The sequence below is a fragment of the Tripterygium wilfordii genome, chromosome 13 (assembly GCF_013401445.1).
Source record: "Tripterygium wilfordii isolate XIE 37 chromosome 13, ASM1340144v1, whole genome shotgun sequence".
NCBI classification, from domain to species: domain Eukaryota; kingdom Viridiplantae; phylum Streptophyta; class Magnoliopsida; order Celastrales; family Celastraceae; genus Tripterygium; species Tripterygium wilfordii.
This window is the reverse complement of record NC_052244.1, coordinates 10985696-10997209: the sequence shown is the minus strand read 5'-3', so window position 1 is coordinate 10997209 and position 11514 is coordinate 10985696. Positions and strand designations below refer to the sequence as shown.

The 11514-nt window shown below is 32.7% G+C and overlaps 1 protein-coding gene across 2 annotated transcripts; it reads left to right on the top strand.

Moving 5' to 3' along the window:
- The first annotated feature begins 390 nt into the window (after positions 1–390).
- On the top strand, positions 391–5240 carry LOC120012200 (4-hydroxybenzoate polyprenyltransferase, mitochondrial-like). 2 transcript variants are annotated; one of them, XM_038863508.1, is made up of 9 exons: positions 392–852; positions 980–1115; positions 1354–1475; positions 2709–2778; positions 2897–3046; positions 3507–3642; positions 3735–3831; positions 4191–4262; positions 4932–5239. In XM_038863508.1, the coding sequence occupies exons 1-8, from the start codon at positions 449–451 to the stop codon at positions 4258–4260; spliced, it is 1185 nt and encodes a 394-aa protein (XP_038719436.1). In that variant the 5' UTR covers positions 392–448; the 3' UTR covers positions 4261–4262; positions 4932–5239. The 2 variants fall into 2 exon arrangements, with proteins under 2 accessions (XP_038719437.1, XP_038719436.1); XM_038863509.1 differs by lacking the exon at positions 3735–3831 and having other exon boundaries at positions 391–852; positions 4932–5240.
- The last annotated feature ends 6274 nt before the right edge of the window (positions 5241–11514 follow it).

The following is an 11514-nucleotide window of genomic DNA, read 5'->3' as shown; positions in this document are numbered from 1 at the left end:
TAAATGGAATTAATTTCTTTCCTCAAAAAAAAAAATGGAATTAATTTATTATTTTAAATAGAAGTAATTTATGTTAATAGAATAGACAATAGAAAGATAAACAAATATTATTTTAATGCGTTAGATGATATGACAGATAATCTGATGCAGTGTTGATTGGATAGAAAATCTGTAAAATAAAGAAAAGTGATATTTTGTGTGTATTTTAGAGAATCTGTTAAGATAATCTGCTGCAGATGCTTTTACAGTTAGTCTGATAGTTCTTGTAGAGAAGATATATGATCAATGACACACAAACAAAAATCCTACCAATAATATCATAAAAACAGTCCAAATATCAGAGTTTAGAATTTAATCAATTTATATTTAAATTAAGGTTTGGTTATAGTTGGGAGTGTGAATAAAGTCTTGTACTCTGGGAGAGTTGGAGGCGAAAATTTTGGAAAATATGGCGTCGTTTTGGGTGTCTGGCGCCTCTCGTGGTCGCCGGTCTCTGAAACCCTCTCTATCGTCTATCTTCCTCTCCAATCCACTCACCTCTCCGACACGCCCAACACCTGCCCTAAACCCTAACCCTAGTCTCATTGTCATCCCGATCAGACAATTCTCGATTTTGACCCCCAATTTTAAATTTTCCCGCGAAAATGAAGAATCCAATTGTTGTTCAAATTTCGCACTAGTCCGGCGAATATCCACATTGTCGAACTCGAAGAATGAAGACAATAAGCATGGAAATGGAAGGGAATTGTCGTGGATTGACTTATATTTGCCCAGGCTGGCTCGGCCTTACGCTCACCTTGCCCGTCTCGACAAGCCCATCGGCACTTGGCTCCTCGCTTGGCCCTGTATGTGGTATGAGTATGACCCTCTGTTAGGTTGCTGAGAAAATAAGCAAACATTGAAGAAAGTTTGATCTTGAGACCATTATTAGATAATACTTCCATTTACTTTCCTTTTTTCTTATAAAATTTGAGTATAGGTCGATTACTATGGCGGCCTCATCGGGACACCTTCCAGATTTCAAGATGATGGCTTTGTTTGGATGTGGAGCTCTGCTATTAAGGGGTGCTGGCTGTACTGTAAACGACCTCCTTGACCGGGATATTGATACAAAGGTACGCTTGAACATTTGCTTCTATAGCTGTTGTAAATGGTTATTTTGTTATTCATATCCACTGGTTTTTTTTAATAAATGTATTTTCGTTTTAAGATTTGTTGGTGCTTGACAGTTTGAATTCCTTTTTAGTGCTTGACTGCCCCAGAGCACACGCGTACCAACAATATGTTATTTTGCATAAGAAGGGGTTTTGTGGCCATATGCTTTCACTTTCTGTAACTACTCATTTTATGCAGGTCGAACGTACAAAGTTGAGGCCAGTTGCTAGTGGTCTTTTAACACCATTTCAAGGCGTTTCTTTTCTTGGGTTTCAACTACTTTTGGGTTTGGGTATTCTGTTGCAACTTAACAATTATAGGTTAGTGCTGTTCTCACTCGTTGTTGTTTCGTCGTATACAAAAGCTATTTGCTTTCTCCAGAGTTTTGCAATAAATAATTTCTGTATTTACTGATCCAATTTAACAATCTAGTATATATGTTGTTCACGAATCAGGTGTTATGTAAAGCTGCCTCTTTGTGTGGCATAATATTCATTCTCTAGCACTTCTATGGCATGGTTGCTGTGAAGTGCCCTCATAGCCACATACTTGCAATCCTTGTGCAGAGTAACACAGGACCATCCAAAACTTCTGAATGTTTATGTAGAACATTTGTACGATGCTACTCTCAACTCCATACTTCCAACTGGAAAATATAAGTATTCAAGGAAAAGCATGTCTAATAAAAGATTGAGAAAGTCAGAAGATTGACTTTTTTTAATATGTTATTATATCAAATACATACTATCATCTTCTACTTTATAAAGTTTATCTTCTTGTGCATTGCAATTTGCAAAATATGTAAATTTTGATCATGGTCAGTATTTAAGCACGTTTCTTTAAATATAATATCCAAAAATCACTGATAAAATGAACTAAAACAGTCCATAATTACATAAGGTTTAGTTCTACAATTATGACTGTCCTTAGGAAAAAGATTGTCATTCTTTTGAGCTGCAGCATTATCACCAGCACTGTCATTAAATTTATAGACCTAATGTGATTTCATCTAGACCTTCTCTATCTGCTTGAGTTCAGTGCATTGTCTTCCTTGTTGGCTCATTGACGCTCTATGCAGTGTCAGATGCTTTTGTTTTTTCCTCAATTCCGGCAACTGTAGCAATACCAGCCCAAGTCAAGTAACAATCATGAACAGTAAATTATCTTGCATACATATATCGAACTCTACTTCCACACTCCCGGTCAACCATGCATTGCTATCATCATGAGCTACAAAGAGGGGAGAGGGACAGGCTGAAGGAAGGAGCAAAGTAAATGTAGGATCAATACCCTCTTATAGGCATCTGCTACATGCATACTCTTGTTACAGTTTTTTGTGCCCATGCACCTCATTGGATGCATATTGGCCTGGAAAGGCTTTCGCTATTTGTGTGTTCGGAAGTATATTGTTCCCTTTGTTTCTGACCATAAGTATTCTTTTTAATGGCGCCTGACTTGATTTTAGCTTTTGCTTTGCAAATATGTTCAGTTCTTGTTTACTAACTTTCAATATAGTGGCAGAACAATAATATTTTTCTGATTATGTTTTACAGCCGCATTTTGGGAGCTTCATCTTTGTTTCTGGTCTTTTCCTATCCTCTCATGAAGAGGTTTACATTTTGGGTAAAGATACATTTTCTCAATCATATATCCTTTAGTTTTTGTTTCTTTTTGTAAGTTTGATGCGATGTTTCATGATAACTGATCAATGTCTATGTTAAATACAACTTTCTTAGGGCAGCCTCAAGCGTATCTTGGTTTGACGTTTAACTGGGGAGCATTATTGGGATGGGCTGCAGTTAAAGGAACTCTTGATCCAGCTATTGTGTTCCCACTGTATGCTTCTGGAGTTTTTTGGACTCTTGTATATGATACTATATACGCACATCAGGTTGTTATCTTTTTTACTAATGTGTACTGACTGTGAATCTGACCTCTAAAACTTTTGGATTTTTAATGCATTGATTGTGTTAACTCCTATTTATGAGGTATTGCAATTGTGTAAAATTTATCTACCTAGTTACAATGTCTGCAGCCCCTGAATTGGATTATTTTAGGGATTTGTGATGCTTCTGCATTAATAGCCAAGGGTTAAGTTAAAACTGGGGAGCTATCATCTATTCAGCTATATTAGCTTGGAGGCTGTCTCTATTTACCATTCTTGGGTGTTGTTCATGGGGATGGTAGATATGGGTCATCGAAATACGATGGTCGGTCATCGATATACATGATAATTAATATTTGTGAAATCATCTTTAGTGATTTGGTGCTGATATTAAATTTTGTGATATAGTAAGAGTCTACATCTTTTTTTCTTTGTTTAATGACATGTATCATTAACTGCCATTCAGGATAAGGAAGATGATTTAAAAGTGGGTGTCAAATCCACAGCCTTGAGATTTGGGGATTCAACTAAACTGTGGATAACTGGATTTGGAATGGCATGCATTGGTTGTCTTGGCATCAGTGGATACAATGCTGATAATGGTACTCAAGAACTCTATATTTCCTCTCATTCAGTTTATTGCAGTTTTCTAAATTTGAGAACACCTAACTGTTTACTTTGAATTTCGAAACAGGGTGGCCATTTTATTTATTTTTGGTGGGTGCATCTGGACAATTGGCTTGGCAAATATGGACAGTTAACATATATTGCCGTACTGATTGTAATAGAAAGTAAGTGCGTGGCCTAAAATATTTTTTTTTTGACTTTTAACATGCTTAGAGGTTACTCAGTCCCTTGAGCGATGTTCTTGATTGACAACCACTTATTCCTATGCTATTAGCCACTTATTGTGTACTGTTATTTGAATTATTATTATTTTTTTAGTTATTTTCCATGTCATGCAAAGTTGCATACTAGTTTTGCCCCTTCTAAATTGTGCTTCATTTCATTGAGGATCCTTTTTCAAATAATGTCTCATTCTGCATTATATAGCAGTTTTTCTTTTGGTATTGTTTATGATTTCTCCTCATCTCAGTATCAATCATGACAATGCTACTAGTACTAGCTAACAACGATTTCTTGGTTGCAGGTTTGTGTCTAACAAATGGTTTGGTGCCATTGTCTTTAGCGGGATTCTTTTTGGTAGACTCTTGTCATAGAGGTATGGTTACTTTTTAAAGCTCTTGTTAGCTTAAACAGGAAATAAAATAATCTAATACTGGCATACTATACATACACTCTTAATTCTGGCGTAATACACATATACTTGATGTCATGTCAATGATTATTTCCATCAATTATGAAATGCGTGCATGCTGAAATGCAGGTGAAAAGTTTTCAGTCCAGTTACAGTAGGAAGTTTAAACTGCTTTACTCTCACTCACTCTCTCTCACACACACACAGAGACACACACAGAAGCACCTGTGATGCCTGCAGGCAGTCATGCATATGAGGCAACCACTCCTTAATAAACTAATCTTGCCATCAATTTTTCTTCAGAGTAGCAAGAATTAGGCAGTGAAACCTTGTTTTGCAAGTAAGGGGAAGATCTAGGAGATTATATCAAATGAATTTATGCATCCTTTTGGAAACTAAGAAGTGCTTCTCATGCATTGTTTGTGGGGCACTCCTGTCTTTGAAGTTTATCTCTCTTCATATGACTACTTAACAGTAATATTATCATTTTTACTTCCTTTCTCAGGCATTGTTTTGTGAGATGCTCCCTTTCTTTTATGTTATCTATTTTTGGCTTTTGATTTTTTGGAAAAAAATCTTGGAGTGGTTTCATTTCACAATTTTGCCCATCAACCCATGTTTCTGTTGCCTCAGACTGGGAAATCATCAGACATCCTTTGCTGCCGATGATCAATAATTGAGACAGCTCTTTTGGCTCGGTTATAGAGAGCATAGAAGTTTCACCAATTTTTGCTATTTGATTTATATCCCTTTGGACACTTCTTCAACTTCACCCGAGAATGCTAATTTTTTTGGCCAGACACAAGCATAGGATTCATGTTGTAATAAAAATTGTATAGTTTTACAGCGAAAGGGCCTGTTGAATGTATGTATGATATATGAAATTATTTATATATGTAATAAGGAAAACATGCCTATCTTGTTCTAAGGGGTAATTGAAAAGTCTGAAATCAAGGACTTAAATGGTGGTACATAAATCCTTAAGGGAGAATAGTGTAATTTAAGGAAATACGCTTCTTCTTTTTTTGAAGAAATTCATAAAATACAAAAAAAAAAAAATCAAAGGTGCAAAAAAAAAATCAATCAAAGACAATAAAATGTGGTAAACATCAGTTTAATGTCATTATTCATTTTTTTCCGTTAATGTTTCTTTAAAATATTTAATAGGTGATATAAAAAATATTATTTTAAATGTAAAGACGTTACATAAATTAGGAAATATTCTGTATACGTTGTATATTCTTGTTTGATTTTTGCCTCCACGTCGAGAAGGGGGAAAATGGAAAAGAAAGCAATTATATTTTTGTCTCCTTTAATTTGGCCAATCGATTTATTATTAGTGTTTGAATAAGAATCTTTCTGGCTATTGTTAATCTATTAGTGTTTTAATCCAAGTTATTCCTGGTTTTTGTAAAGAAAAAACAATGAAATCTTTTGTATGTTAAACTTGCGACAAACCATTGAGATTTTGACTTGATGACCATAAATTCCTTATGCATAAACACATATACATATACATGATATGATACATACAGACATATATATACATATATATATATCCTCCCCCTCTGGTGATTGTTTCTAAATCATCTGATGCTTGGAATTCACCCTCGAAGGAGCAAACTATGATCGATTCCATTGTTTGCGTAGATGTCTGAATTTACAATTGTTGACCATGGTTAGGAACACTTCCTAAGACATGAAAACAAAGAAATTAAAAGTTAAAACAAAGACATTCACCGTAGTTGATTCAACTAGGAATACTTCCTAAGACATGATAACAAAGACACTACTCTACAACTAAACTATGGTGAATACATCTACAGTGAAACTACGGTGAATCGTCTTCTCCAACGTGGACTGCATCTACGGTGAGGTCCTTCATCTCCTGGGGTAGTAGGTCCTTCAGCTCTTGGGATAGGAGGTCCAACAGCTCCTGGTGTAGTTCATCAATGATTCCTTCCATTTCCTGGAAAATTCCAATTACCGCATCCAGTCGGTCGATAACGTCAACCGGGTTGACGTGGAGAAGCTTCGGCAACAAATCATCATTCAGCATTCGTCGAATATCTCCCGTATCCAAATTCTCTAATTCGAGGACAATTTGAGCCATTTTCTCGGAGGAGAGACTTTGAGGAGGGGGAGAGGCCATTGATGTTGCTGTAAATTCAAAGAGTTTCTTTTGTTTTCTTTTTTTTGTAGAGATGAAAAGTTGGATCCTAAAAATTTATATGAAATTTGTGTTAAATTGCATTATTGATAGTATGTCTTACAATATATAGTGATACAATTTCCTATAATTATGATATACAAGAGGAAACTAAATCATATACTAGTTAGGAAACTGAATCTCTTACAATCAAAGGTGATTCAATTGACTTGTGTATATGGAGAATAGAGATCATAGAGAGATCACGAGATCCCTAAATTTATTCTCTATCAGATCCTCTCTATTTATAGTGTAAAACCCCAAAATTTTAATTATTGGATAATGCCTATTTACTTCAAACGATTTAATTATTGGATAATGTCTATTCTTAAAATGATGTCGTGATTTTTAGGAATCAAAATATTTTTAATAAAATTTATGAAAAAATATATTTGTATTTTGATCAGTCTTACGAAGCTAACGATATTTTTTTTGTTCGAAACAAAAATCAAATTCAACATGAAAAATGCATGATAATTCTGGATCGTTGAATATAAAACAAAAGACATTTCAAGTTGCATTTAATTTTTGTTTCGAATAAAATATATATCTTTGGATTCATAAAACCAATAAAAATACAAATATATTTTTTCCAAATTAAAAAAAATATTTTAAACCCTAAAGGGGAATCATAAAAATTAGTATCTCATTTTAAAATATGATAGGAGAAAATCTCAATATCAATCTTTAGGCTACATATTAATTAGATGGTGTGGACACTTGTCCTTAGTTATGGCTGGCTCTCTAGTCACATTGTAGGTATAAAGATATATATGGTGCTTGTATAGGTGTTCTTGATAAATCATGGATAATAACCCATTTGTGACCCGTGGACAATATTTGAATCACATGAAATAAATTCTCACCTTTCAGTTTGAATAACTTGTCCTAAATTGTGCTAGTAAATCATGGATAATAATTGATGGCAATTTGTTAATCTTTCGTATACTAAAAGGATTGGACATATATATTATGGGTAATTGAAATATTTCTTATGATCATCTGCTTTTAAGCTTAAAATATATATTTAAGGAGACAAATAATTTAAAAGTTTACCACGCGTAGCGCGGGCATTCACTAATGGTATCTGATAACCACAACGACAATAACAAGCCTTGATTTCATTCGTGTACATGTTTTTTCTCTATCACCACCCATTATGCGCACAAGTCTATCAATCTCCTGTCCGTACCAATGTGTTAACAAACAATCTACTTAGCTCATAAAATAACAAATAAAACAAGACTTTCAGCAAGGAACAACATCATGCAAATTATGTGGAAAAATCTCACCACTAAGAATTGCTCAATGGTTCATCTTCTTCCAAGTTTTAAAAATTTTCAACAAGAAGACTTACAGTAGGGAACAACAACATGCAAATTTCAAGCCAAAAAATAAATAAATCTTCCTCTCAGAATTGCTCAGTAATCCACCTTCTTCCAAGCTTTAAGAATTTTCTAGATTATTTTTCTGGGAACCATCATTATGCTCATTAGCATAAGTTGGAAAGTTCAAACAAGCAAAGCTCACAACTTACAAGCCTCATTGGTCAAAGCTTATAAGCTAAGGACATAAACTCTACCAAACACCTCAAATAAGCTAGCTTATAAGTTAGCTTAAAAGGTCTAATAAGCTCCAAAAAAAATAACTCCAAATTAAAACTTATTTTAGAACTTACATTTATTTTTTTTCTTTTTGTTCTTCTTTTTTATTAAGTTAACATTATATATGATATATAAATTTTTTTTATATAAAGATATCTTGTAATTTACATGTCTAAACATAAAAGTAAGATTGATAATCAAAAAAATAAAAAATCATAGAATAACAACTACAATTATTTATATAGTTCTTAATGTGTTGTGTAGTTTTTATTCTATATTTTAAACTAAAGTAAAATAGATTTTTTTTACCGCTTATAAGTTAGCGTTAGCTTTATAAATTTCACCAAACACCTGATAGCTTATTACATAGCTTATAAGCTAGTTTTTTTTTTCCTTTTTTCTACAGCTTATAAGCTAGCTTGTTTTGACGGAAAATAAGCTATACTAAACGGAGCCTAAATCATCTTGTAACAGTGTTTTAAAACACCTGAATAAACAAAACATGTTCATTACTCTAATTTTTCTAAAACTAAAACAATTCAAACCTACATCTACATGCCTCAAATTTATTTTATATTTTCCATTTTAGCTATCATAACATGTAGGTAAAACGAGAAATGTGGTAGAGCGTATTCATACATTTTCAACAACTACTATTCACTCTCAGAAATTATGTTACTGTTCCTCCCGTTGCTTTGTTAAAAGACTGTAAAGAGAAATAAAAATATGTCATTTAGTATTACTGTGAATGAGAATAAGAAGAAAAGAAATGAAAACTTATATATTCGTCTTTCTATTATTTTCAAATTGAACTAAAGAATTCGCAACAAAAGCAACACATGTATCCCTCACTACTCCACCCCACGCTATGCTCTCCTTGCTGCTGCATCACAATGTTCTTTCCAATTCTTGATCTCTTCCACATTCTCCAACCAATGCTAAAATCCATCCTCTAGCTATCCCTTTGTATTCTTTTACCAACATGATTTTCTCATCAATTAACCAAAAATATGAGGATTCCTAAATAACAACTTTCTCAAGAAAATGATATCAACAACGTTCATAAGTAAAAGTACAAACCCGCTCCATAGATACCCCTAATTTTCTTGATATCAACAATGCTCATAAACAAAAATACAAACCCGCTCCATAGATATCCCTAATTTATATGTCTTTGAAGTATTGGGACACTTGAAATGTTTTTTTTTTTGCGAAGGCATTTCAAGACCTTAGAAGTTACTCGTGAATCCCGAAATCAAAGTAGATAAAAGACATCTCATCTCATCTCTATAGTCATGTATACATCCAAAAATAATCACCATAATAATTTCACATACGAGAATAATAATAACTCTTAGTGAAGTCCCTAAATCTAAGTTTAACATCTATGTAGGCTTAAAATAATATTAGTGATGCATAAATTTGTTCACTGAAAATTATGACCAAGTAAGTGATATGACTTGGTAAGCAGAGGTGTATTACTTCCATGATCATCATTATAAATGTCGATTTCTTGTTGTTGAAAATATAGTTAAGGAAAAAAAATAATTGTGCTTTTGATATTATATCAAGAGTAATGCCCTTATATCAAGATATTTGTTCAATAGTTTCTTCTAATTATCTCCAACAACTTCTTTAGTAACATGAATATTACTTTATATATGAAAATAGTCAGGTCGTCAAACTTCAAATAATGCACACTTAAAATTTGAAGAATAAATCGAATTTAAGTTTTGGAACACTCTTAATTTTGGAATTAAGATTGATAGTCCTAAAGAGTTCTAAAATATTTCATAAATATATAAAATAATGAAAATATCGAAATATAATAAAGATATGTATTTGCATCATAAAGACAATGTGTGATTATACACGTTAATAATAAAGTTAGTTTCAACAATGTTCACAATCAAAATAATAAACCCGCTCCATTGAGTTCTCTAATTTCTTAGGTCAATTTTGCCACGAATCGAAAAAATTGATCGAATATGAGTGTTAGGTAGACGGTCAAGTATGCATACGACATAATGATGAGTTTCTAAGTGCATAATCTTACAGCTTCAGACGAGTATTTAACAATACTAACATTCTTTTTTAACTATGTATATTAACTACTATCATGTTTTTAAAGTACTGTGACACTTGAAATGTCTAATTTTGCTCCAATCAAACATTGAAAAAGTCGATAAAAGTTTATATTTTTCTTTATATATAGCAAGTCTTTGGAAGTATAACAAGCAGGTTTGAATACAACACATAAGTTTTTTTAAAATTAAAATGACATTCATTTGTCATATGTTGGAAGTTTAAGGTCATTTAGCTCCAAATTCGTTTTCACGATCCTTGTTATGATAAGTTTGCTAGTGTATGTTTTGTGAGAAAATGGATCTTGAATAATGTGAGTGATGTAATAGTTGACAATGATGGGATAACTTGGAATTTCATGTGGCTGTCATAATATTGCAATTAGAATGACGAGGAATTAAAAAAAATAAATAAAGGTATATCTCCATCTCCAAAATCTAAAAAATAGATTATCAGAGCCCATCCCCATCTTTAAAATCTAAAAATGATGCAACCTATGTTGATAGTGGAATTGAAATTCTAATTACGTGGACGGCTTTGTGAAGATAGATGATTTTGTGAGTTTTTTTTTATTATTTTAATGATTAAAATCCAATAAAATTAGATTTCTACTTTCAAGGGCACAAAACTCTCCCCTATAAAATCGATTTAACTCAAAATATTAATTTTCAAGCAGGACACAACTGAGCCCTTTCATTGACAACTAATATATGAGAAATTTTATTTACACACCACTAATCTACTATCTCTACACCATTCCCGTACCTGAATCGACGTCCAAAACCGTGCAAGTAAACGACCAAAAATTTCTCATTATCAACGTCAAAAAGCTTTAGAGGAGAGGTAAGGTCTTGTGAATTCTCTCTTAAATATTTCTATATCTAATGAAATCTCTCAAATTGAACATGTGGGTTTGCCAATTTCTGTATATAGCTTGAGTGAATGTGTGTAGTTGTTAAACTTTGGGCGATTTCTGGTTAAAATATGATTGAAATAAAAATCGGCACATCAGGTCTGTTTCTAGGGTTATAAAACGATAACATCGTGTTTTTTATATGTTAAAAAAATACACATCCCTCATTTATTCACAAAAAAGACAGCTTCTGTCGATTTGTAATCTCTCCAAAAAACGATAGGGTCGTATTGTTTTTATTCTATAAAAACGCCATGCCATGTTTTTTTTAAGAAAAATGACAAGATCATGTCTGTGTTGACATCATGTTGTTGTTTTTTTTCCTTTGAAAAATTCTAGTGTGAACTTAATAGTCTCTAATTAAATATGTAAAAATTATTTATTTTAAATTTTTAGTTTAAGGGT

What these genes read in the sequence shown, in the direction of transcription:
- LOC120012200 (XM_038863508.1), top strand. Translation starts at nt 449, where the DNA reads ATGGCGTCGTTTTGGGTGTCTGGCGCCTCTCGTGGTCGCCGGTCTCTG. An exon ending in ATACTATATACGCACATCAG is followed by an intron (nt 3,047 to 3,506) that starts GTTGTTATCTTT and finishes ACTGCCATTCAG; the next exon opens with GATAAGGAAGATGATTTAAA. An exon ending in TGGATACAATGCTGATAATG is followed by an intron (nt 3,643 to 3,734) that starts GTACTCAAGAAC and finishes ATTTCGAAACAG; the next exon opens with GGTGGCCATTTTATTTATTT.